The sequence below is a fragment of the Triticum dicoccoides genome, chromosome 1B, assembly GCF_002162155.2.
Source record: "Triticum dicoccoides isolate Atlit2015 ecotype Zavitan chromosome 1B, WEW_v2.0, whole genome shotgun sequence".
NCBI classification, from domain to species: Eukaryota; Viridiplantae; Streptophyta; class Magnoliopsida; order Poales; family Poaceae; genus Triticum; species Triticum dicoccoides.
In genome coordinates, this window is record NC_041381.1 from 488,332,637 (window position 1) to 488,356,679 (window position 24,043).

The 24,043-nt window shown below is 44.4% G+C and overlaps 1 protein-coding gene across 2 annotated transcripts; it reads left to right on the forward strand.

The window, feature by feature from the left end:
• The first annotated feature begins 1,527 nt into the window (after positions 1 to 1,527).
• On the forward strand, positions 1,528 to 14,165 carry LOC119343308. 2 transcript variants are annotated; one of them, XM_037614338.1, is made up of 12 exons: positions 1,528 to 1,802; positions 8,787 to 8,966; positions 9,083 to 9,193; positions 9,318 to 9,650; positions 9,779 to 9,955; positions 10,041 to 10,328; positions 10,478 to 10,600; positions 11,801 to 11,998; positions 12,117 to 12,352; positions 12,549 to 12,753; positions 12,838 to 13,143; positions 13,451 to 14,165. In XM_037614338.1, the coding sequence occupies exons 1-12, from the start codon at positions 1,623 to 1,625 to the stop codon at positions 13,724 to 13,726; spliced, it is 2,613 nt and encodes an 870-aa protein (XP_037470235.1). In that variant the 5' UTR covers positions 1,528 to 1,622; the 3' UTR covers positions 13,727 to 14,165. The 2 variants fall into 2 exon arrangements, with proteins under 2 accessions (XP_037470235.1, XP_037470240.1); XM_037614343.1 differs by lacking the exon at positions 1,528 to 1,802 and adding an exon at positions 7,680 to 8,335.
• Positions 14,166 to 24,043: the final 9,878 nt, after the last annotated feature.

The window sequence follows — 24,043 nt, forward strand, 5'->3', positions numbered from 1 at the left end:
CGTTTTTGAGGGGCTTCATGACGTCGACCCTCACCCAAAACCGGTGGAAATTACCAACAAAATCCTGTGAGTTAGGTTCTGCATAGAGCACCTCTCCAATTTTTGATGCCAGGGACGGCACTAGGTGCACGTACAAATCTGGCACATCATGTATCTGCACCCAGATCTCTATAGAATCAAGCGGAATAGTTGAGGGTTTTGCCAGCCCGTCATACGGTTTGATGATCACTGCATCTCCTCGAAAGTGCCAAGGACCCTCCAAGGTGACTCGCTCCCAATCTCCTAAGCAAGAGAATTGGATCGTGTATAGATTATCTTCCAAGGGTTTAAACTTCACCTCTTGCGCAAGATCTCATGCAGCCCTCATGTTCTTGAAGAACCAAAATTGGCTATATGTCTTGCTTGAGTGAACCCTAGCCAGAGCGATCCATCGAACAGCATCTGGCGGCGCCTCCTTCTCATCGAACACGACATCATCCAGATCTTGCTCCCACAAACCCAACTTCTTCATCATCTTCTCCATCTCCTCAGCATCCCTCTGATCCTCAGACGCCTTTCCTGGAGCCCCGCCTGACGTCATCTCGATCCCTAGCCCGACTTTCACCAATCGGACCTTGTAGACTGAACCCTAAACCTCCGCGCTCCCCAGCCCCGCCAGTGCGGAATAGGAGAGGGTACGGCGGAGGCAGGGAAAGAAGACTCGACGGCGGCGCAGATCGCCTCCGGGAGGACCCAAAACCCTAACGAGAGGGAAAACCTGTACTGCAATTGCACCATGAGCATGTGCAGCAGTAGACACGCTTGCATCTAGATGGGCCGGATACGGGTCGTCAATCATCGTCGACGGCCCAGCCGAACAGCTGTGGATCGTCGCGCTCTCCGCCGGACAAAGCACGTCGTTGGAGTAAACTGCGTGGATGTTACTCAAAAGAAAAGGAGAGTAAACTGCGTGGATCAAGCGGAAGGATTCGTCGCGCGCTAATCCCGACTTTTTTTTTGAAACTAATCCCGACAACTTTTTGGAGATACGCGGGATCATCTGCCAGCCAGGTACACAGACGCAAGCGAATCTCACGAGATCACGTGTAGCAATATTTAACAAGCCCACGCCACCCTCGCGCGCTCAACAATCTGCCGCTAGGAACCAACATTTCCCCCACCCGACGTATTTGGCAAGCCGGCTTCAGGAAACCCATGCCACTTCTTCTTCTGTTAATACTGCTACTCTCCAGTACGAGTACTTTAATCATCGATCAGAGCAGCCCCATGTTCAATGCGTGGAGAACAGGAGCCAACATTTAGATCTCCCTGAGAAACCCACCATTAACCGGAGCTTGGACTTTGGCCATATGCCCGTGCCCCGCCACACACCCCACAGTCTCGCTCGTTCCCATTATTTATTTACACACGCACGCACGCTCGTTCTCTCGCGTACCGAAATGGCCAACCAAGGCTCCCTGGACCCGGGGACAGCGATCGAGTAACGGCCTCAGGCTCGGGTCGCCTACTTATTACAGCTGCGTATACACGCACACAGATCATAAGCACATTCATTCGGCCATCGTGTGCGAGCGTAGCGTACGTGGGGGCGAGGGAAGGAGAAGACCAGCCGGCAGCTCGGGATGGGCTGGTTCGCGGTGGCGAGGACGCTGTTCTTGCTGCTTCTCGTGGCGCTGGCGCAGCTGGCCGGGGCGGGCAGGCCGCCGCCTCACCGGATCCTGGTGGACACGGACATCGACACCGACGACCTCTTCGCCATCCTCTACCTCCTCAAGCACGACCGCGCCGAGTTTGACGTCAAGGTAACCACCACTGCTCGCTTGCTTGTATAGTTGCACCCATGGCTGCTGCCGCTGCATGCCTACGAGAGGCTCGCCCGTGTGGCCGTGTGTCCATGGCCATCCAAGAGATCCTGCTGAGCGTGTGCTTTTCTATTACTACTATACTTTGGTTTCGTGGATTCTGCGCATATTTTCGTCTGCTTCCATGGGATCGCTTTTCTCTCTGGGTGCGGTGATTTGGACGGCAATAGTGAACAGAGCGGTGGGGGAACAGAACAGAAATGCGCGCGCTTTTCGTTCCGGAGCTGAGCGGAGCGCTCCCCTTTTCCCGTGCGGATAGGCGGATAGCATTGCTTGCTCGCGTGCGAGGAGTACGTAGGGAAAAGGGCTGATTCTTCCTTGTACTACTTGCATGCATGGCTGGCCGGAGCAAGAAGAATGCAGCAGCTACTCCGTAGCTTGAGTATTCTCAGTCGTCTCATCTCATCTACGGAGTAGTAGAAGCAAAGAGCTCCTAGTACACGCACATATCTCTCTCTCCTCTCTATGCTCTCTTACAGACTACAGCTAACGGTCTAATCCATCTCGCGGTCTAATCCATCTCCGAATCCCTGTTAACGCGCGTTGTTCAATGCTCATTAGCTCTGTCAGTGTTAGAAGCACACTCGCCTGAAACATTCAAGTATTAGTACTGGAACTGAATAGATGGCCTCTGTCTCTAGGATTGCAAGAGAAGCAAATTATCGTGGCATACAATTTAGCTAGACATGTTGTTACTTCAAAATATTCTGTTTTTCGGGGTGATGATCCACCTAGCTTCATTGTATCGGATGCGATAAACGATGTAACCATTTTGAGCATCAGTAGTAAAGTGTGCCATGGAGGCTTTCCTCAAAAAAAGATAAGGAAAAAAGAAGATAACACAGCACTACGTCGACCGGCCCATGTGATTGAAATAGTATCATTTTTTACAGGTTGTTATGCTCAGATATGGGCGACGAACATGTTATCCTCATATAGCCGGCATATGATTGTGTGTCACGTCACCATATCCTCCCCCCGCCCTGCCGCCCATGAGAGGGCTTATCTTCACACGCCCAGCCACGGCCCATGGCGATTATACATTTTTAAAACTCCGGATATTTGATGAATGACCGTCCTTTCGGTGCAAAGAAGATGCGTGATTTCTCGTTTGAACACTGCGGGGCCGACGGGGGGTATAGCTTAGCTAGACGACAACATTTATACAGGTGCACTGGATCGGTGTCAGACGCTGGCCGTGCATGGCGCCATCTGCATGACGCCTATTCTCGCTGCATAAATCGTAGATGCACTATTTGGCCCCACGCCCTTGTTGCAAGGCTCTCAAAACCCCTCTTAAAATAGTCAATACGGCTGGCGCATTTTTTTAAAAAGAAAAAACTACTTCCTCCATGAAGAAATATAAGAGTACAGTAAAGAAATATAAGAGTATTTAGATCTTCTAAAGACTCTTATATTTCTTTACGAAAGGAGTACTGCACAAGCATTAACGCACACACTCTCGTCACTACAAACAAACACACCCACAAAACGCATACTGAAGACCAGATCTTAAAGATGACGAAAACAATATGGATGCCTTGCTATCGGTGAGAACGTCGACTCCCACCAAAAGAATGTTCTGCATTAATGATGCACCAAAGCGTCAAAACCTGATGTTTGATTTTTGGTTCACAAGGATACCACTGAACTTCTAACCATCCATGACGAGAGATGCAAATAAGTTTTAAGAAGCCACTAAAGTACCGTAAGTTCTAACACAGATCATTTAGTATATATTTTTTAGACGTAGGTCATTTAGTATAAATGATAGTGGTACCATGGATGGCCTACCCAATTGGCTGTGCCTGGAGGCGGGAGTTTGGTGGGCCATATTTAATCTGTGTTTTAGCAACGCCAGTGTGCACGCCTTCCTCGTGGACACTACGGGCAGGGGCATCAATTGGAGAGCAACGAAATGATACCCTTCAGACTGCACTGCTGATGTGCTCTTTTTTGGAACCGATCAGTGGTCTGTTTGGTTTTCTGGATGTATGTACAATATATGGAAAAAATAGCAATTAAATAAAAAGTCAAAAAACTCTGAAAATATTTTAAAATAAACTTGAGCTTCCATTGTTCTCGCAAAAAAAATCCATGAAAGAAAATCCCCCATTGACTTGAGGGCAAAAGAAAAACAATAAGGAAATGTTTTTTCCCTGAAGTCGACCGTAGTTTTTTGTTCGTGAAAATTTATATACTGGTGCAAAAGAAAGTAAAAAATATTCCAAAAAACTTATAAAGCTTTTTTATGTTTGAATTATTAATTTTTTCCCATACCGCGCGTATATACACCCAAGAGTCAAAGGGCATTTTCCGGCTGCTATACTGCTAAGATAAAAGCATCTCAATGGCGATTCCGAGTTCTGTGTAATGTCTCTAACCTGAACAATAGCACAGAAAATAGGAATGGAAAACGTTACTAAGGAGATCCCAGTCCTCCCTGCTGATTATCAACGTCCACAATCTTGGACACTAATTAAACTGCCAAATGACAATGGAGAAAAAGACATATCTTTCTTACTAAAACACAATCTCTTAGCTAAGATTTTTTTCATTTCTATGTTTTCAAACTCAACAACAATCCTACGTGGTATGACAACACTACCATATGTGCCGTACAGACGCCCTATGGGTGTCTTTGGTAGCGGTTCCCATCATAGCATTTGTTGTTCCCCTTTGAGACATGTTGAGTACATGCATTTGCTATTGTTTGGTAGCGGTGTATGTGCTGAGACATGTTGAGCTGAGATTTTGTTTGGTAGCATGTATGTGTTTAGATGTTGATTTTAAAGTTCGAATAATTTTTTTGAATGGTGATTTTGTTTGAAAAATGATAATAAAAATTTAAACACATTTTGGAATTCTGATTTTCTAAAAAATTAAACACATTTCGGAATTCCAAGTTTTTTAAAAGTTAAGAAATTTGAAATTCTAAACATTTTCAATTTTTTTGAATTTTGACCATTTTTTGAAAATTTAAGCACATTTTGGAATTCTGTTTTTTAAAATTTAAACAAATTTTGAAATTCTAAACTTTTTTGCAATTCCTAGCATTTTTTTGAGAATCTAAACAATTTTTTAAAAATTCTGAACATTTCTTGAATTTTTTTAAAAATTCTTAATTCTTAATTTTTGTGAGAATTTAAACAAATTTCAAAATTCTGAACATTGTTCGAAAATTTAAACAAAATTTTTAAAATTGTGAACATATTTTGAGAATTTAAACAAAATTTGAAATTCTAAACATTTTTTGAGGGTCAGGGCGAGCATGGCTGCCTTGCACCCTATCTGGACATGCTCAACTCAGCATGGATGAGAGGCCTTTTTGCATGAGATGGGCATAGTCGAGGTGAGCCCATGCCACTGCCAAACAGTCAAAAGTAGGTTCTGTAGGGACCTTTTTGAGCTAATGCACCTTCCATACATCCTACCAAACACACCCTACATGTACAAAAATGTGCATCATCTGTATCGTGGTAATGCATATTTTTTCTTAATAGCCCAAGGTATCTTCAAAGTTAAAACTTTACTTCTATATGCAGTTTGTGAAAGCGAACAAATTGCAATTCCAACGCAATAATGTACCTCATCGTCGTTCGGTGGTCTCAAAATATCGGTGTAATTTCTTATTATGTTTGAGATGGTTTGTACTTTCGATGAACTCTTACAAAGAGATCTGACTTTTTCGCAAAAAATGACAATGTACCTCACTCACCTAGCCGATCCATGATGTTTCAAAATTCAAAAGTTCTCTCACTTTCACATCTTGCAAACGACCTACTACCGTCGCTTACAATTCTTGATCGCGTACAACATAACCTCTCTTATATTAGAAAAATGGGGATCGTCCGTGTCACCCCTACGACTCCATGACTTCTGAAAAGATAGGTTCATTTTATTAAATTGTGTTACACAAGATGTATTTACCACACCCTAACATTTTATGTCAAACATAGACTAATTGCAATGTGGATAGTACATGAGGATGTTATCCATATTAGGAATTGCCGCTTTATCTCGCACGCACAAATCAATTTTGGGTTTCATATTGTTTGCCACATATGATATCATTTTGGCGCTTGCTCATTTGGTAATATCACAACGACCATATAGCCACATGATTGTCTGAGTTGAAAGTTTGGCAACTTAGTGCAACAACCTCGTCACGTTCTAGACCCGATCATCCTTCCCCTCCTTCTATTGCTCGTAAATCACATGTATCTATTACCTACTAATAAAGTACGGAGTGCTTTTGCCCGTACATCATCATATATTTTTTATAAAAAGTCCTTGATGTTTTCTTTAAATAACTCGTGGTTTAGTACTAAGTCCCTCTCCTTTCTCTCTGCCCAACTCTTGTAGCCACTGTTGCGCGCACATGAGCGCTGGTTAGTATTCTACGTTCAGCTGCAGTAGGCCCAGTTTGTTCTGTTTCAGCCCGTTTAGGTCCCTGATTTTTATTATTTACAGATAATATGTTAAAATGATCATGTTATAACTTTGCAACCGTAACTCGGATTAAAATAATTTTTATATGTAGTTTTACCAAAAAAATGTGTAGTTTCTAATCGTGCTACTAGTTGTTTATGTTAACCAATATAAATTATATTTAGGGTGTAACCTTAATTAACCTAATTAAATGCTATAGAGTTTTTTAGGAAATGTGTGTGTGTGTGTGTGTGTGTGTGTGTGTGTGTGTGTGTGTGAAATGTTTTGTACCTAATTTAAATTGACTAAAATGTTAAATGAAGTATGTTAGAAGGGCATGTGCATTGCACCTTTTTCTACAGACAAAGGAGTACCAAAAAAAGTGGGAATTGAACTCATTACCTCCCCTCCCTTCCCAAAGGCCCCAACAAGCTGATCTTGCGTGTGCTTGTGCTAAAAAAGAGGTTCATTCATTAATTAAAAAGTCTTATCTCGATTCTTTTCATGAGAATAAATCAATTTATATACATTTGTAAATTGCATGAAAATCGGGAAACCACTTCAAGAAGCAAGGAGCAGAGGGAGAGAAGGGATTAAATGTATTTGGGCTAGTATGGCTGATTGACTCCAAATAAATGAAATTGTTGGATTTGCATGGATGGTCGCTTCACTATAAATTAAGCGGGATTATAAGTAACACCATATTTCAAGATTGTTGCTACGAGCGAGAGAACATATAATTGATGAATTAATCCTTATTGAGTCCAGCAATCTTCCATTAGTAATCCTTTTTTTAAGACTTTTTTGGGATAACCCCACCAAAGGGAGGAGTAGATTTCAACCTCGGCGTGTGTATCCTTGCTGCTATCAGGTGACACCGTCCGGATATCGTTGTGTCATGTTGATATACGTTTTGTTGTACATGTCAATTACTTCTTCTGTTGCAACGCACGGACATATGTGCTAGTTTCATAAAAAAAAGACATATTATTTTCATCTTGTCATGTAACACTATTTTTTTGTGGGAGTTGTCATTGGAAGGCGTCTAGCCCAGTTCGAAAGAAGTTAATCGCCTTCATGTCGATCTTGTTGTTGACATAACCTAGTGCTTCATGCACTTATTTTCACCTTATATTTTGTGTTTTCAATTTAGTTCAAATTCGTGCGCTTTGTTGTTATCTTTTCATTGTTCTGATTTTATGGTAAGGAAGGTTTGAAAGAGAATAACCCGCAAAAAAAAAAAACGGTTTGAAAGAGAACGGAAAACAGTCGCTAGACCGTAAAAAAAGCGAGCTGAAAAAGGCTGCCTCGGACCCCGTTCAGCCGTCCGATGGAGTAGGTGGGGTTGCTCTCCTTCGTCCGTCTCCTCCTCCCCTCTGCTTTCCTCCGCTCGGCTGCTCCCTCTCTATCTGACCCGGGAAGGAGGCGGGGGGCACGTCAGAAACCTCGCCGCAGTTGAGAGAGCTCGCGCGCCGGTCAGCTATGGGAGCTCGGAGAAGATCCTTTGCGATTCCATGACATAGATTCATGGTCGGGGTCTCAGGGACGGCGGCGGGCCATCAGTGGTTGCGGATCGGCGATACAGCACGGCGCCTCCTACCGCGCACGAGGAGAGTCGGGAGGCGCGTCGGCGCGGCGGAGAACGCCTGCGCCCAGCCCAATGTCCGGACAGGAGGGCATGGATGCAAATGGGCGCGCATTCTAACTGCACGCTCGGCCTTGATTCTCCACCTAGCAGCTTGGTCTGTAACTGTGAATCCATGGTCGTGCTCTCGCGCGGTCGTGGGGGGACACAGACGCGCCGCCTGCACGCTGCTCTACGGTCCGTAAGCGCCTGAGAGCCCACCGGAAGCCGTGTTTTCCTTCCTCGCGGCGAGGCAGATACGGCTTGACGGCATGCCATTCTGTGTGCTCCGGCCGGTGGGGTGGCGGCCAGCCGGCCACCGCAATACCAGTCCTTTGCGTGACAGCTTGCTCGGTCGACGGGCGCCGTGTCACCCCTGCTCCCTACTCCTTCAGGAATCAGGCTTCAGACTTCAGAGGTAGGCGTGCCTTAAAAATGGCGTTATGCCCGCATCTCATGTGCGCCCAGAAATTGCTCGATGAAATGCTCGCATGGGTTTTATCTAGTTCAGATTTGCTGATACTAATATACTACTACCTCTGATCCATAAAAAGTGTGGCAGTTTTGAACAAGAGTTAGTTCAAAACTAGTTCAAAACCGCGACGCTTATTTTGGATTGGAGAAAGTAGTCTTTTAGTGCCCTTACGCATTATTATGATACTTTTCTGCTAGGAACACTGATGATTTGGGCTCCTAAAGTTGTTTGTGCAGTAGGTGTAGTTATAGTTGTGATTCCCATAGAGAGAGAGAGGGACAATACCTAGTGTTGTGTGCTCAACTGAACTGAACCACATTGTGCCTTTTTTTCCTGTGTTCTCATAAGTCATGACCCTGTTGTTCGAAATTTTCATTTGCTAGTGTTTTCACAGGCTATAACTATCAGCGCGAACTCATGGACTGATGCTGGTCATGCAGTAAACCAGCTGTATGATCTCCTCTACATGATGGGCCGTGATGACATTGCGGTGGGAGTCGGAGGGGAGGGTGGTATATCCAATGATGGTAGAATTTATCCTCACGTTGGTGGCTATTTCCCAATAATTGACCAGGTGAAATAGATAGGCCATGTCCATCTGATTCTCCTTGCAAGTTCTGCACAACCAAATTCTATATTGCAATTTTACCATGTTCAGTAAAATAACTGTTTGTGACTTCAATTCCTCAGGGAATGTCAACAATAGGGGAGTGTCGATACCGACAATCAATTCCACAGGGATCAGGTGGCCGCTTGGACATCAACGCGAATTATGGAGTTCGACGGGAAATTCTTCCTCAGGTACAGAACAAAGATAGAAACCCACCATTCATGCCTTTTATCTCAAAACATGGTTGTAGATTCTTTGAAGAAGACTGTACTGGAAGGCAGTGCATTTCTTAACTTCCTTTTGGCCTTGAATCAGGGAAATAGAAGTTACTCCCCTCTTCAACAGCCAACAACTCAACAAGTGATGATTGACACCATATCCGCTGGGCCAACGAATGTCTTCCTCGTCGGAACACATACAAACTTTGCGCTCTTCCTCATGAGCAACCCGCACCTAAAGAAAAACGTGAAGCACATTTACATAATGGGTGGGGGTGTGAGATCGCAAAATCCCACTGGTTGCTGCCCCAAGAACGACACATCATGCGTGCCACGACAATGTGGTGATCATGGCAACATGTTTACAACTTACACCAAAAATCCATATGCCGAGTTCAACATATATGGAGACCCTTTTGGCGCGTATCAGGTAACCTAGAGGCACACCAATTGTTTGCAGCCCAGTGTTAAGCATTTAACTACGCTATCTTCTTTTTGAGGAATCAACTATGTCATTGTGCATCTGGATTAGTCTTATCTCTCTATCTGATATTACAGGTCTTTCATTCTGGTATCCCGATCACCCTTGTGCCACTCGATGCAACCAACACGATACCAATCACTGAGTCCTTCTTCAAGGCATTTGAGGAGCAACAGAGCACTTATGAGGCACAGTACTCCTTCCAGTCTTTGAAGATTGCTCGCGATACCTGGTTTGATGACCAGTTCTATACAGTAAGTTTTTACATGTGGTGATATGTTAATCTGCATGTGTACTTGTGTTATTGGTTTAACCTTGTTCTTTTTTGCTTTAATTCAGAGTTACTTTATGTGGGATTCTTTCATGTCTGGTGTGGCACTCTCAATAATGCGCAATGGTCAGAAACCGAATGGCGATAACGATTTTGCTGAGATGGAAGTGATGAACATAACTGTGGTTACATCCAATGAACCATACGGTGTGCATGATGGATCAAATCCATTCTTTGATGGACATGCAAGCCCAAAATTTGATTTATTGAAAGGTGGTGTACATAGTGGTCATGTTCAGACAGGATTCAATGATTCATTTTGTGTTTTGGAAGGGAGCATTAAAGGAAAATGCCAGGTAACTGCAGTTTAGTATATACTTATTACATAACATCAGAAAGTGCAAATCAGTAGAGATATGTGTGCATCTAAAGATTTCATCATTATATTATTGAAGACTTTGGGTTCATCGTTGTATATAACATGATGGGCTAAATATTTTACCAGGATGGATACACCAAAGAGGTGCAAGGTCCTGACTCGGTTGCTGTACTTGTCGCAGTGAAGGCAAAACCTAATAGAAATGTTAAAAGTCCTCTTGATAGAGAGTTTTTTGACCACTTTCTCGAGGTAATTGTTTCTGAAGTGCATGCTTACTTTTGATTTGATCCTCTGTTGTTCTGAATATCCTCAAGGATGTCATTTTCTAACAAAACATTTGTTAAACCTTGGGTCGTGAATAGAAAAATGTGATGACTGATGATGATCCAGAAAGAGCCTTACATTCCTGTCTATTTTATGCACTTGTCAATAGTGGAATTGTTTGCTCTTGAGGCATGCCTAGTAAGTCATTGTTTAAGACGATTGATAAAATAAAACCTTACATTTGTTCCAGACATGTACTTCCCCCGTTGGGAAATAAGTGTCGCTCAAACGGATGTATCTAGATGTATTTCAGCGCTAGATACATCCGTTTGAACGTCACTTATTTCCGGACGGAGGGAGTACATGACAAGCTCTATGATTGTTGAATCTCACAAACAAACTTCAACAAAAGCAGTAGGAAAGTATTTTTTTAAATTTGATTAAACATCTAATTCTGCAATCTAAGATTGCAGTCGAGATGTAAGGGGTTCAGAAGCATAGCAACACCATGGGAATACATAATAAAAAAAGGAGCAATAGGGATGTACTAATAATGAATATCTAGATGGGAAATGAACAATAAAAAAAGGGCAACCTGGTGCATGTAGCTCCCGCTTGCGCAGGGTCCAGGGAAGGGTCCGACCACTTTGGGTCTATAGTACGCAGCCTTTCCCTACATTTCTGTAAGAGGCTGTTTCCAGGACTTGAACCCATGACCTCATGGTCACAAGGCAGCAGCTTTACCACTGCGCCAAGGCTCCCCTTCATGGGAAATGAACAATGACTAACATAATTCTCTGAGTGCAGCAAAGCTCTATGATTGTTGAATCTCACAAACAAACTTCAACAAAAGCAGTAGGAAAGTATTTTTTTAAATTTGATTAAACATCTAATTCTGCAATCTAAGATTGCAGTCGAGATGTAAGGGGTTCAGAAGCATAGCAACACCATGGGAATACATAATAAAAAAAGGAGCAATAGGGATGTACTAATAATGAATATCTAGATGGGAAATGAACAGTGACTAACATAATTCTCTGAGTGCAGCAAACAAGTTGACTGGAGAGAATTTTTTTCGTCAAAAATAAATAAATAAATAAAAAAAATAATAATAAAAAAATTCTCTCCAGTCAACTTGTTTGCTGCACTGTTTATAAGTCAAATATTTTTCATCACCACATGCAGGTCCTGAATCGCCCTGAACACACTGGGCACTTCAATTTCACCGATCAGTTTCGTCACTACAAAGAGATTATGTACAAACCTGATTTGAAACATCAGATTAGAGGAAAGCCCGTCATTTTTGACATGGACATGAGTCCTGGAGATTTTCTTGCCCTCTTGTGCCTCCTGAAAGCACCTATGGAAGCAATTGATCTGAGGGTCAGTATCATCTGTGCTAATCTCCCCTTCCAATAAACTTGCAAAAATATTTACAAAACCACACAGTAAATATTGCCTGCTATAAGTCTAATAGTCATTTATGTTATTACATATGCAGGGGATATTGGTAAGTGGCAATGGTTGGGCAAACCCAGCTACAGTAGATGTTATCTATGACGTTCTTCATATGATGGGCCGTGATGACATTCCAGTAGGACTTGGGAAAATTACTGCACTTGGCGCCCCTGACCTTGGATGTGAATACGTGAAAGCCATACCACATGGTTCTGGTGGTTTTCTTGACACTGACACCCTTTTTGGACTAGCCCGGGTGTTGCCCAGAAGTCCTAGAAGGTACCAATGCATGGTTTTAATTAATGAATTAAAAATGCACGTCTTACATCTAGATATCTTGGGGTCTCGTATCAAAAATATGATTTTGCAGCCTCATTCTGTATGCATAAAGACAAATCTGGATATTACTAGTGGCACACAGTCAAGTATCACAGAAATGTAGACCACGTGGTACCTAATCATGTTATTTTATCAGGTACACAGCAGAAAATTCAGTAAAATATGGTGCTCCAAGGGACACGGCGCGCCCTGAGCTCAGGCAGCCATTGGCTTTTGAAGTTTGGCAACATATTAGAGAAGAACTCAAACCAACTGACAAGATAACCATCCTGACCAATGGTCCTCTCACAAACATAGCAAACATCATTCTATCTGACACAAAAGCAGAATCAGTAATTGAGGTTAGTTCCAAAAGCTTTTGAGATTTACATTACTTCAGCTCGGTGGAAATTTATTTGACTAAAAAGTTTCAAATGTCTGAGCAGCACATTTTTATAGTCGGGAGTCATTTGGCTGGCGGAAATGGAGATCGAGGCAATGTGTTCACTGTTCCATCAAATAAGTTTTCAGAGTTCAATTTCTTTCTTGACCCTCAAGCTGCCAAGGCGGTTGTAGAATCCGGTTTAGACATCACTCTCATTCCTTTGAGAGCTCAACGCCAGGTGGATTCTTTCAAAGAAGTCACAAGATCGTTGTGTACTGCTGAGAAGACTCCTGAATCATTGTTTGCATACCAGTTGTTGCTGTCAATGCAGAAACTGCAAAAGAATAACCAAGCATATCATCACATCGTAAGTTGGTTTTACAGGTTCTATATCCAAACTGCCATAATGGGAAAAACCACTTTAGATAGCGTTGTTATACATACAGTATCCAAATAAAAGGAAAAAACTTCCATAGTAATTTTATCTGGATTGTCTAGTTTCAGTTAGCATCATCTATATGTAACAAAGGTCTGTCAATTATATATCAGTATATCACAATTCAATAGTGAACGAAACCACTTTAGTTATTTCATTTGAACAGTTCATATTCAAGTCGTATATTTGTAGCAGCAAATTTGTGATTTCCCCTTATTTTTGTTTGTCACCATTGCAGGACATGTTCCTTGGTGAGCTTCTTGGTGCTGTGTTCTTGGTTCAGCAATCGCATCTGAATCACTCGATCACCCAAAGGGCTATCACTGTTAGATCTGGTCATGTAAGCATCGATGGTCAGACCATCCTCTGCCGGACGAATGGAAAGGTAGTAAAGGTGCTAGATCATCTCAACGCGGATGTTTACTACACCGAGTTTGCGAAGCTGCTCAATGCAAAGAAGCAGTCTGCGGTCGTGGGTAGCTTTGATGAGCAGAAAAGAATGTGGAAAAAATGACGCGGTTCTGCCAGATAGTCTGGCGCATGGAAAGGAAAATAGAATTCTCGCTTGCCCTCCTCCTTTTGTTGTAAAAATGTCAACACCGCAGAGCTCGCCGGAGGAGAAGCTCTTTTTATTATATCTGTCTTTCGAATACCTGCTGCTGCTGGCTTGCTGCAAGATGGTCGCCGGTGAGAAAGAAGGGAGTCATGCAAAAAGGAACGGCAACCAAGATGGTGAAGATGCGACTTTTTTGTTTTGCTTGCAATGATAGTTTGGTTTATGGTTTTTCTGTTTGTTGAGAAATTGGAGGGTGAAATCCACGTCCTGTAAGGAAATAGTTGATTCTCTTATGCAAGGTAGTTTTGTGGTATGATGATGATAGAGGATTCTGAAATTCCAGATGTAGTATGGTTCAAAACATTGCATATATACTGAAACTGGCATGATTCGGTAACCCCTCGGAATTCGACGGCCCTTGGTTTGCTCCCAGAACCATGGCAACTGACGTCGTGTCCATTCCATATCCTCTGAACTAGCAGACAGATCACCTTGGGTCCACAAATCCAATAGTTAAGGACATTCTCATTCTCTATAACACTATGCTTCCTAGTTTTATAGAGCCCACATTCAAGTGAGGTTTCTAGTTGAAATTGAGTCATCCGATTTTGACCGGGTCAATAATTTCTCAAAGCTCTCTCATTCAATTCTTTTATACTATATACTATGCTTCCTAATTTTTAAGGCCTCACAATTAATTGAGATCTTCAATTTAGAATTGGGTCACCCGATTTTGACCGGGTCAACAATTTCCCAAGGAGCTCTCTCATTCAATACTTTAATTCCATATTTTTTCTAATTTTGAAGCTCTTTCATTCAATTAAGGTATTCAATTTTGAATTTTGTTTAGCCGGGCCAACTTTTTTTTTAAATCAATCGGTAACAACCGGCCTATAAAAACATATCAATCCCGTGCACCTCCCACCACCTAGAAAAAATAAACACCGCCATGTGATACTTTTTTTGCGGGGGTAAAGGAGATTTTCATTACTCACGGGGCCCTCTTAGCCAAAGCCAAGTTTACAATGAAATCTAACCCCGAATACAACCACACTGCGGTTCGAGGGGTACTACGGCCGTATGCGGCAAGTTCATGGCTAACATTATTATGCGAACGACGACAAGGAGTGAAAGAAATCTCCCTATCCTCAGATGAGGCCAAGCTCTTAATCTCCTGGATCACAAAGCGATGTACTGATCTATCATCGGATTTTGCTGTGACCAGCGACACTGCCTCGACACTATCTAGTTCTACCGAAATTGGCAACTTCGGCCGGTGGAGGGCTAGCTCCAGCCCCTCCCTACACGCCGCGAGCTCGGCGTCCAACGCATTACCACATGTACGAAGTTCACGGCAAGCGCTGGAGATGATGTTTTCCTAAGAGGATCATCCCACCTCCTGCCATACTTGTAACCGGTATAAAGCTTTTGTCCATGTTAAACTTGGTCCAGCCTATACCAGGGGTGATCCAGCTCAGCTCCTCTTTAGCTAGGATGCTGGCTGTGTGTGTTGGTGGAGCGGCTGTCGGTGTCAAAACCGGTGGATCTCGGGCAGGGGGCCCAAGCTGTGCGTTTGAGGATCGATGGTAACAGTGGACAAAGGGACACAATGTTTACCTAGGTTCGGGCCCTCTTTAAGGAGGTAAAACCCTACTCCTGCTTGATTATATTCGAAGAGTATAGAGGTCACACGAGTTGATCTACCTCGAGATCATGGTGGCTAAACCCTAGATGTCTAGTCTACGAATATTCCAATGATGGTAATGATGATCTCTACGGACTAAACCCTCCGGTTTATATACACACCGGAGGGACCTAGGGTTTGTATAAGGTCGATTTCATCAGGGAAGGAAACAATACACCTAGACTCTAATCTTGCCGTTCACGTATGGAGAAGTCCCACCCGGACACGGAGGATGGTCTTTAGCTTGATCTTTCACGGCGCATCCAACCCGGCCCATAATCCTTGGCCGGATGCCTGAGGACCCCCGAATCCGGGACTCCCTCAATAGCCCCCGAACTTGCCTTCAATGACGATGTAGTATGCGGATATAAGTCTTCGGCTTTGCAAGGCGGGTTCTCCACCATACTCCGGATTGATGATAGTCCGGCATCAGCTTCTGTGTCCAGTCTTTATGATTCCTTCTTGTCGTCGCCTCGATTTCCACGTGTATGAGCGAATGTGAATGGTCCATTACCTTTTTATATTTTAACCCTTTAATAGGCACGGGCAGCGTTTATATAACGAGGTTAGATCCCCAAACGCCATCCTACATCACCCAAAGAGCAACAGAGCAAACTACAAAAAAGCTCAAACCATGGGTAGCGCCCCTGGCTCCTCCTCGCGTCCTCATGGCCCTCGAGAGGGGGATTGGCAAAGTTGTTCTGTATCCCATCTTCAGCTTAATCGTCTCCAGATGCAAGGGTATCTTCCCCCTACGGATATAGTCTCCATACATGCAGGATTAGCTTCTACGGCGATGGTGCATAGGTGGAGAATTTCCCCAACCCCAGCCAAGGGGAGAGCGTGTGCTTCATATCGTTCCTTCTGAGGGGCGTAGGATTCCCGATCGACCCCTTCCTTATGGGTCTATTGGAGTACTACAGGATCCAGCTACACAACCTCACACCAGGTTCCATTCTGCACATTTCTGGTTTTGTCGCCCTCTGCGAATTATTTTTAGGATACGAGGCTCATTTCGAACTATGGAAAAAGTTCTTTTGCCTTGTCCCCCACCACTAGGGCGAAGGGTCTATATTTGAAGTGGGCGGCGCCAAAGTATGGCGCATAGCCGGAGCCGGATACCCAGTTGGGACTCCGAAGAGAGGGTCCAAAGAATGGTCTTAGGAATGGTTCTCAATTGAGGATGTTCCTCTTCCAGACCCAGTCCGGCAAGGACTTCCCGAATTCTCCAACGCTCCCTTGAAGAAGCTACTCAGTTGGCGCCCCAAGTCCCCCGAACAGGTGGATAGTGCGGAGGTGATGAGACTGGTCAGCAAGGTCAGATTGCTGACCCATTCCGGACTCTCCATCGTTGAAGTCATGGCCATTGCAATAAAGCGATGCATCCAGCCTCTTCAATCCAGAGTGGCTCCTTTATGGAACTATAATGGGGAGGATGACGTGTCTCGCTATAGGCGAGAGGGTTCGGATAACCAAGCCGCATTGGCTGCCATGCTGATCAACCTTTATAAAGGGGAAGAAGAAGACTTCGCCCGTTTAAATTGTCGGGAAGGTTTCTCCATGTACAATCCCATTGAATGGGTAAGTTAGTCATTCGACACTTTTTTATCATTGGGATGCATTAATTGAATACTCTGGTTGCTTTAAAATAGTCATGGAGGAAGGTGGTCGAGAACATCTATTGCCCCCCTCCTCGGCCAGAGGACCATGCTCGCAATGAAGACCCCGGATTCCATGAGGATCCAGATATATTCATAGAATTTCAAGACGGAGTTTATTATCAGGCGAGCCTTGACGGCTCAGAGGTAGCCATTGTGGCCGACTACCCCGATCTCTATCCCTTCGTTAAGGTAAGTGTTCAGAAATCCTTTAAAAGGGGAAAAACTTCTACTCACAACTTACCCTCTGTACTGGACCGTGTTCCATAGGATTGGCGCTCAGCAAGCCGTACCCAAGCACGGGCAGTTAAAAGGAAAATGTCTCCTTCACGGGGTGAGCGCACGAAACGAAAGGGGATCGGGAACGCAGCTGAGCCTGCTCCATCACCAAAGAGGTATATTAATTACCTCATGTCCTGGCATAAAGTTGAATCGTCATTTTCCTCCTTCTATCATCTCAGGAGAGGTATACGTCGAACCGTACCAAAGATCCCAGCAATCGGAGCCGCAGCCAATGTGATGCCGAACTCGTCAACTAGGACGAGGGCTCATACAGGGGTGGCACCATCTCATCCACCTCATGAAGATCTGGATGAAGTGTCCGTCACTAACTCCGAGGTGGAGAGCGCGATGAATCATCGTCGCTTAAAAGAGACCCTGCACGCCCCGGCCTTTTCGGAGCAAGAATTTACCGCTCTCAGCACCATGGACGCGTATATCCGAGCTGCCCGGGACGGACTTATTGGAGCTACTCGCCTGTTCTTAAAGGATATATATGTGAAACTTTATGCAATTTTAATATATAGATACCAGTAGCCCCCGAGACTTAAAGCGGTAGGAGCTAACCAATTTGAGGATCGTTTATGACCGTAGGTCCTCAAGGAGAAGAACAACGCATTGTCCCAGGAGCTCGAGACAAGCCGGACACAGCTAAATGCCGCTATCACAGAGCTTGAAGAGATGAAGAGTGCCCCAATGACCGGGGGGAAATATAAAAAATTGGAAGAGGAACTGAAGAAGCAGGCCGAAGAGATAAAGAGCTTAAAGGCTCAACTCTTGGATGCGCAACAGGAGAAGCAAAAGTTGGAGGGCAGCATATTCGGTATGACTCTTGAACCATCCAGAGTACTGATATAATCATATAATACGGAATGTTATAATTCGGTTCATACATGTCTGTTAACCGGCCGCCAAGAAGAGGAAGTGTCCGGGCTTCAAAGCGATGTTCTAAAAGAACTGTCAAAGCTGCACGAGCGTGCCCGAGAAGCCATGAATAATATGGCCAAAGCCTTATGGCCATCTGATGCCCCTCCAGAAAGTATGGAGGGGTTGGCAGACCTGTTTGAGGGTGCCCGTCATCGCTTTGAGCTATGGAAGACGTCTGCATGCTGGGAAGGTGCGCGAGAGGCATGGGCCATGGTGAAGACACGCTACACCGGACTCGACCCGAATCATATGGCCCGAGTTGGACCTCAGGGACCGGATGGGAAGGAAATTCTTGTAAACTTGGTATATGACCACGTAATGGCAGCGGCGAAATATTCGCAACAAGATTGTAAGCTAGATAGCCTTATAGATGGCGTAGAAAGAGAGTAGGCGTTCGATGCTATGTATCAATGTACTTTATGACCGAACTTATCTCCTGCCAAACTTGTAAAAAAAATTGTCATCACAGACCTTCGGCTTTCACCTCCAAACTAAGAAGTTGGAGTGTTTCCATATACTATGTTAAATAGGAAACATTTAGTATCTTCGGAAACCAGGCAATCCGGTCATATTGCTCGAACAGAAAAAATATGTTCGGGGAGTTATGTTATATTACCGTTTAACGTAAGAAACATCTTCCAAGGAAAATAGTTCTGTTAGGGGTTCCTTTCCTTCGGTTGACATGCTAAATTATGCATGCTTAGGCTTGTATCCGAATTACAGACAACTGAATCCGTATTTGTTCCAAAAAATAGTCCATTGTTTATTTGCCAACCAATTATTCCCTTAAGAATGCTAGCTTCCAGCTTCACCCATCTGAGGTACAGATCCGGATAACCCGGTTGTAAAAATCGCAGAGGTACTCCCTTTACACCCTAGCCAAACAATCAGGAACGTAGGGTATAAACACAGGAGCGAGGCAACCCAGCTTGGCAAAAATTTAAGTCATAGAGGTGCATATAATGGCAAAAGTTTGTATAAAACAACCGACATAGATAATGAAAGCTATAAGCTTTTAAGAATATGCTTCGTTAGAGAAGCCCCCATGTATGGTGGGGTGTATACATTTAAAGATGTGTACCCCGAATAGTGCGGTTGACTCGAACATACATTGAGAAGGAAAAGAGTGAAAAAAACGAAAAAGGAGAGAAAAAAGAAAAAAAAACTAGTCAAAGTGGAACCTTAGGAGGCCGAACTACGCGTAGAATCTTCGGAGTCGGGCAGCGTTCCATGAGTTTGGCTCAAGGCGATTATCCGCTGCATTGCGAAGGCGATAGGCTCCTCTAGCAAGGACTTCATCTATGATGAAGGGGCCCTCCCATTTTGGTTTGAGCTTGTCTTTTTTCTTTTCCCGGAGGCGTAAAACAAGTTCTTCGACATTGTACGTCTTAGCCCGCACTTCTCTGCTTTGGTAACACCTGGCTTGTTGTCGATAAAATGCAGAACGCGCCTTAGCAACATCGCGCTCCTCCTCAAGTCCGTTTAGGTCATCCTGCCGGTCTAGTTCGGCCTCTCGCTCTTCGTACATGCGCACTTGAGGTGAGTCATGAATACTGTCGTAGGGCAATACGACCTCTGCGCTGTACAACATAAAGAAGGGTGTCTATCCGATCATTCGATTGGGAGTGGTCTGGAGTCCACAGAGTACGAAATCGAATTACTCCACCCAGTGCTTGTCTAACTCTCGCAAGGAGCACACTAGTCTGGGTTAATGCCACTCATGATTAGACCATTGGCCCGTTCGACTTGGCGGTTTGTTTGAGGGTGGTATACGGATGCATAGTTGAGTTTAATGCCCAACTTAGCGCACCAGGTTTTCACCTCATCAGCTATAAAGTTAGAGCCATTATTAGTGATGATACTATGCGGGACACCATAACGGTGTACTATGCCTAATATAAAGTCAATCACTGGCCCCGCCTTAGCTATTTTTACTGGTTTGGCCTCTATCCATATAGTGAATTTATCCACCATTACCAGCAAGTATTTATTTTTGTGGCTTCCCTCTTTAAGGGGACCAACCATATCAAGCCCCCAGACCGCGAAATGCCAAGTAATGGGGATTGTTTTTAATGCGGTGGGAGGCATGTGACTTTGATTGGCGAAGAGCTGGCAACCCACACAATGTTGGACAAGGTCTTGAGCGTCTGCTCGGGTCGTGGGCCAGAAAAAGCCTGTCCTGAAAGCCTTGCTTACGAGGGCTCCAGCTACGACGTGATGACTACAGTGGCGAAGCCATAGGGTGGCTAGGGTGGGCCGCGGCCCACCCTGGTATTTTGGGTTAGCTTATATACCTTTGGTTTTCTAACTGGGCCAGAAAAAGATGGGCCCAATAACACATATCGATTGATTGAGCGAATGCAACCACACCCTCCTGTCGTCCAAATCCTCATCTCGTCCACTTCAGCCACCTCGTCCTGACGCCATCCGACGCCCTCACCTCACCGCCGTCGTTCCTCATGGCCTCGCCGGTCGCCGGAGCCCAGACCGCCTCCCCTTCCCACCCGGTGCTTGCCTGGCCTCGGCTCCACCGCTCCCCCGCGCCCCTACCCTGCCCGGCTGCACCCTTGACCCGGGCCGCCTGGCACTACGACCCGCCCGCCCGTGCCTCCAGCCTTCGGTGGAGTCCGCCCCTCCACCCTCTCTGCAAAGCCGACGGCCGTTGGTGCCGCTTAGTAGCCAGTCTCCGGCCGTTCAGCGGCAACAACACAACAAGTGTGCAACTCGATTTAAGGTACCGAAAGCTCCTAATATTTGATTTAGGTTTTTTTGCACTATGCTATCATGAATTGATGGACCCATACATAATTTCTATGTGATATTCTTTTTGAACTTCTCAAGGTATGTATTATGGTCCATATAGTATGTATGCTTCTTTATGTAAAAATTTAGACTTAATTGAGAATTTTCGTGTGTTGTAAGACCATATTGATCTATTTCTATGTGATGTTGTTAACTAGTTAGAACGTCAACATGTCATATTTCTTGTAAAAAAATTCAGGCTGTCGGACCACCCTGATGTCAAATGCTAGCTCCACCACTGGCTGACTGCCCAGACGGGCATGTATTTCTGCCAAGAGTTGCCTTCCCTCCTCTTCGAAGATGCACCTTTGGAGGACTCAGATAGTGCTATTTTTATATAGTTAACCCTCATGCACTTTAAAGCTTTAGAGCGCCGAACTATGCAACGAGCTTCATTCTGATCGTCTGGAAGCTCCTGCCTATTAAGGTAGGCCAGGAATGGTTCAGTCCATGGGGCGATAACAACCATGATCTCATGATAAGAGGGTGTTATCTTGATATCTGGACCCCCGACGGTATCTGCATTGTGTTTGGCGGCTGGGGGTGTGACCAGGTCCGCACTATCTTGTCTGCTCTCACCCTGCCATACTACGGATGGCTTGAAGAGCCTTCCCACAAAAGTGTTAGGTGGCACAGGGTCGCGCTTAGCACCCATACGAGCAAGGATGACGGCTGCCTGGTTACTGTCTCAAGCGACATGATGAAACTCAAGTCCCTCGAACCGAGCTGATATTTTTAATATGACGTTTCGATATGCCACCATTTTTGGGTCCTTTGCGTCAAACTCTCCACTGACCTGGGATATTGCGGGGTTTGAATCATCACACACCTCCAGGCGTTGTATACCCATGGAGACAGCCATGAGAAGACCATGTAGAAGCGCCTCATATTCGGTTGCATTGTTGGAGTCCGTATACATGATTTGTAATACATAACGGACTGTATCCCCAGTAGGGGATATTAGGATGACGCCAGCCCCTAGTCCGGCCAGCATTTTGGCGCCGTCAAAGTACATAGTCCAATTGGAGTATGAACTATACTCTTTAGGGATTTCGTCTTCCGTCCATTCAGCGACAAAGTCGGCTAACATCTGGGATTTAATAGCCCGGCGTGGCTTGTATATTATTTTGAATGGTAAAAGCTCAATGACCCATTTAGCTATGCGGCCAGTGGCGTCCCTGTTGTTGATAATGTCGTTAAGGGGTACTTCTGATGCCCCTGTGATCGAACACTCTTGAAAGTAGTGTCGCAGTTTTTGAGATGCCATGAAGACCGTATAGGCTATCTTTTGGTAATGGGGGTATCGGGATTTGCAAGGTGTAAGGACCTCCGATACATAATAGACTGCTTTTTGGGTGGGGAATTTATGTCCCTCTTCCCCTTGCTCGACGACGAGCACGGCACTAACTACTTGGTTGGTTGCCGAAATGTACAATAACATAGGCTCGCCAACACCTGGGGCAGCAAGGATTGGATTGCTTGCGAGTAAGGCCTTGATTTCTTCCAATCTGGCCATGGAAGCGTCCATCCATTCAAAGCTATCTGTGCGTCGTAGTAGCTTGTAGAGTGGTAATGCTTTCTCTCCCAATTTGGAGATGAAACGGCTTAAGGACGCGACGCACCCTGCTAGTTTTTGGACTTACTTTAGGTCTGTTGGTATGGCTGATAATCCCCAAGTGCAAGGAATCATCGTAGCAATTCCCAAAGGTGGAAGTGATAAGTATGGAGTGTCGAACCCACAAGGAGCTAAAGGTAAGATCAATATTCTCTCAATTCCTATCTGCCACTGATATGACTCTACATACACCGAACGTTTTCTTCCAACTAGAAATGAGAAGTAAAATTACGTTGTGGGTATGAATAGGATAACTTTGCATGATATCGGAGAGCTAAAATATAAAAGTAGGCGTTGTTATCATAAAGTTAGAATATATTACTTAATATTATAAATAGCGAGTGTGGAATAATGATGGGTCGGTGTGCAGAATTATCCTTGAAGGAAATATGCCCTAGAGGCAATAATAAAGTTATTATTTATTTCCTCATATCATGATAAATGTTTATTATTCATGCTAGAATTGTATTAACCGGAAACATGATACATGTGTGAATACATAGACAAACTTAATGTCACTAGTATGCCTCTACTTGACTAGCTCATTAATCAAAGATGGTTATGTTTCCTAACCATAGACATGTGTTGTCATTCGATTAACGAGATCACATCATTAGGAAATGATGTGATTGACTTGACCCATCCCGTTAGCCTAGCACTTGATAGTTTAGTATGTTGCTATTGCTTTCTTCATGACTTATACAAAGTTCCTACAACTATGAGATTATGCAACTCCCGTTTACCGGAGGAACACTTTGTGTGCTACCAAACGTCACAACGTAACTGGGTGATTATAAAGGAGCTCTATAGGTGTCTCCAAAGGTAGATGTTGAGTTGGCGTATTTCGAGATTAGGTTTTGCCAGTCCGATTGTCGGAGAGGTATCTCTGGGCCCTCTCGGTAATGCACATCACTATAAGCCTTGCAAGCAATGTGACCAATGAGTTGGTTACGGAATGATGCATTACATAAAGAGTAAAGAGACTTGCCGGTAACGAGATTGAACTAGGTATTGGATACCGATGATCGAATCTCGGGCAAGTAACATACCGATGACAAAGGGAACAACATATGTTATTATACGGTTTGACCGATAAAGATCTTCGTAGAATATGTAGGAGCCAATATGAGCATCCAGGTTCCGCTATTGGTTATTGACCAGAAACAGTTCTAGGTCATGTCTACATAGTTCTCGAACCCGTAGGGTCCGCATGCTTAACGTTATGATGACAATTTTATTATGAGTTTATAAGTTTTGATGTACCGAAGGTTGTTCGGAGTCCCGGATGTGATCACTGACACGACGAGGAG